Source organism: Myotis davidii, unplaced genomic scaffold (genome assembly GCF_000327345.1).
Source record: "Myotis davidii unplaced genomic scaffold, ASM32734v1 scaffold44, whole genome shotgun sequence".
Lineage (NCBI taxonomy): Eukaryota > Metazoa > Chordata > Mammalia > Chiroptera > Vespertilionidae > Myotis > Myotis davidii.
In genome coordinates, this window is record NW_006299705.1 from 825,227 (window position 1) to 828,806 (window position 3,580).

The 3,580-nt window shown below is 36.5% G+C and overlaps 1 protein-coding gene across 2 annotated transcripts in view; it reads left to right on the forward strand.

The window, feature by feature from the left end:
* The window catches only part of FCHO2 (FCH domain only 2), a 131,476-nt gene that overhangs the window by 123,740 nt on the left and 4,156 nt on the right, over positions 1-3,580 (forward strand). For both annotated transcript variants that reach the window (XM_006775429.2, XM_015571603.1), the window contains 2 exons: positions 842-1,041; positions 2,002-2,066. In XM_006775429.2, the coding sequence (XP_006775492.1) occupies positions 842-1,041; positions 2,002-2,066 (265 nt within the window). The remainder of the gene's footprint in view (positions 1-841; positions 1,042-2,001; positions 2,067-3,580) is intronic.

A 3,580-nucleotide genomic window follows, 5' to 3' on the forward strand; every position in this document is an offset into this window, starting at 1 on the left:
TTCCCTCTCCACTGAGAGCCAACTTCAGGACAGATGACAGCATGGTCAACTCCTTGTGGGCTATCCTCCTGAAACCTTCCTGGGAGCACACAGCCACAGCGCAGTGTCTGGGCAAGGTGGCTAAGGGTGGGGTGGGGTGGGTGGGGGTTTACATCTGTCTTCACCTCCCAAAAAATTTTAACATAAAGGCCCACTTAGAAGGATAATTGTATTTAAATAGCTTGTGTTTCTAGGAAGTAAATACCTAAAGAGTAAAAAAGTGCTGCTGCCATTTAAGTTAGCTTAAAGTTTATTCCAAGTATTAATTTATCATTCATTCAACAAAGATTTATTATTCAGTGCTTGCTAATTGCTGAGAGTTGGATGGGGAGATAAACAGTAAAGAAGTAAATAATATCATGTGTTTGAAAATACGTGGTATGGAAAAAGTAAGAAGTGTGAAAGTAAGCTCTGAAAAATTGCATTTTCAATGTAAATTTAAACAGGGTGATCAGAGTAGGTCTCACTGAAAGGGAATCCTTTGAGCAAGGAACTAAAGAATTAGAATTGTAACACTTACCTATGGGTCATGTGATTAAAATTAGCCATTTGAAGTTGGAAAATATTCTAATTCCAGACTTGCAGAACTTTATGATGACACATCCATTTCTCTTGTTTTAAATCTAAGTTCTTAGAATTCTAAGATTCTTTATGAATTATATGTTGAATGCTGAGAGGTATTCAAACGTTACAAGCATAAATAAGAATCACTGGATAACAACAGATTCTGTGAACTTATATATGTCATTAACTGACTTGTTTACTTTTCAGGCCAAGTAAATATTTGTTTTTCTCTTTAAAGGTATCATCAAATGGTATTCAGTCCACGCCTCTAAATCTTGCAACATACTGGAAATGTAGTGCTGGCACCACAGATCTTAGAGTGGATTATAAGTACAACCCAGAAGCTATGGTGATACCAAGTGTGCTTTCCAACATACAGGTGATGGTACCTGTGGATGGAGGGGTCACAAACATGCAGTCCCTTCCTCCTGCAATATGGTAAGTTTAGGAGATTTCTGAATTTCTGCTAAATGTGTTTTAACCTCCAATTTTTAGAACCTAAGTTATGAAAATTGTATAAGTTTGAAAAGTTTTGGTGCATTTTCCCATAGAAACTATGCTATAAAAAGATGTTCATTTTACTAGTTAAGCCACAGTAGCCTCAATCCAAAATAAACAAACTAGTTTTGATGTCAACATCCAGACTTGAATGATTCAAGACAACTTTACCCTTAGGCAAATTACTTAGCCTCTCTAAACATTTTGTTTTTAAAAATAAAGATCATAATAATTATTTTATAGGATTAAATATAATATCTGGCATACCTATAGGAACACATATTAGTGTTTAGTAATATTAGATATTCTGCTCTCATCTCTTAACTACCTCTCTTGTGCTCTCTATTAATATTTGTATAGACCAGGGGTGGGCAAACTTTTTGACTCGAGGGCCAGAATGGGTTCTTAAATTGGACCGGAGGGCTGGAACAAAACCATGGATGGAGTGTTTGTGTGAACTAATATAAATTCAAAGTAAACATCATTACATAAAAGGGTACGGTCTTTTTTTTTTTTTTAGTTTTATTCATTTCAAATGGCCGGATCTGGCCCGCGGGCCATACTTTGCCCACAGCTGGTATAGACTCTAACCATTTAATAAAAGTGTGTTTTTCTTGAGTAATGAACTGAGTCATCTACACATTTTTCTCTAATTAGTAGGAATGAAAATTACATAATTTGCTAAAAAGTCCATTAATTTAATAAAAATTCCATTAATTGAGAAAGACATATAACATTATATTTTATATTATATCAAATATTTTCACCAGGTGATACTATTGAAAATAAATTTAGTATTATAGTTATTCTAGTGAAATATTTAAAACACATTTATTTATTGAGTGCCCTTTATGAATAAGATATACTAGCCACTTAATCTGAAGATACTTGTTATTATAGGAATGCAGAACAGATGAAGGCCTTTTGGAAACTGTCTGGTGTTTCAGAAAAATCAGAAAATGGAGGTAAGTGTGTGCTTGTTTTTCTTTTTTTAAATAATGTGAGGTCACAGAAAATGACTTTTTAAGGCATGCTTATGGAAAGTTTTTTTCCTGGAATTTCATGACTTCAGTTCTAGAATTCACCACTAGGTGGAAGTTAATACCTTAAATAAGAGTGGACCAGTTAAGATTTAGAACAGATTTTTCCTCCTGTACATTGAATATGCTTTCTCTGTAAGGAAAAGAATTTGTTATGCTGTCTTTATAAATGTTAAGTAAATGCTTATGTTCACATGTTAACATACAATTTAATTCATTAGGTATTTTCTCTTAAAAAGGTAGAACTGTTTATTCCAGCTAGGTAACTTGGTAACTAATTGAAAGTGATTTAACACACTCTTGTTCACTGTTAATGGAGTCCTCCCGGCCTCCCAGAAATCATGTAGAAGTTTTCAGGCTTTAAAAAGCCCCTTTGTGAAGTAAAAGCAAAAATAAATGAATGGGACTACATAAAACAAAAAAGTTTTCTGCACTGTAAAAGAAATCAACAAAACAAAAAGGCAACCAACTGAATGGGAGAAGATATTTGCAAACAATACCTGTAATAAGGGACTATCTATAAAAGTGTAATATGCAAATCGACCGAACAGCCAAACAATGGAACGACTGTCCAGACTACCACGCTATGACACCCACTGGCGCCAGGCCAGCCAAGGCAGGTGTGATGCAATTGGTCGGGCCCGGCCATCGCCCCCGCAGAGGGAGACCCAGGCCACCCACCAGCGGGCTGCGGTGGGTGGGCAGGGCCTACCTCTTTGGGGCAACCGCCATCAATGGCCCCAAAGAGGGAGGCCCAGGCTACCTGGCTGGCAGCACTGTGGTGGATGGGTGGGGCCTCCCTCTCAGGGGCAGTCGATCACTCCCGAACTGTGAGAAGGTGCAGGTCAGTCTGAGGGACACCCCCCCTCCAGTGCATGAATTTCATGCACCGGACCTCTAGTTATCCATAATATATAAAGAACTCATATAACTCTGGGGGACATCTGTAATGCTCTCAAAAATAAAGATAAATAATTTTTTCAAAAAAAGAATACAACAAAAAGCCAAGCATTCCCATTAAAAAATGGGCAGAGGACTTGAACAGACACTTCCCAAAAAGACATGCAAATAGTCAACAGATGTATGAAACGATGGCCAACTTCGCTAGCTATAAGAAAAATTAAAATAAAAATCACAATGAAATGCCACCTCACACCTGTTAGAATGACTAATATCAACAAGACAAGAAATAGCAAGTGTTAGGATGTGAAGAAAAAGGATCCCTTATACCAGGTGTACCAGTTAATCGGATTTTTTTTCAATAGATCGGGTTACACATATGTTGATATATATGCGATTTGATATGTATGCTATTTTGTATTGACAGCAAGCTGCAAAACTTCATATGTCAAACTTTCTGAAGGTGTTAACATAGATATTTTTACACTTAAAAATGTCCAATTTCATGCCAAAAAAAGAGCATTTGTGGGAAGTTTTAA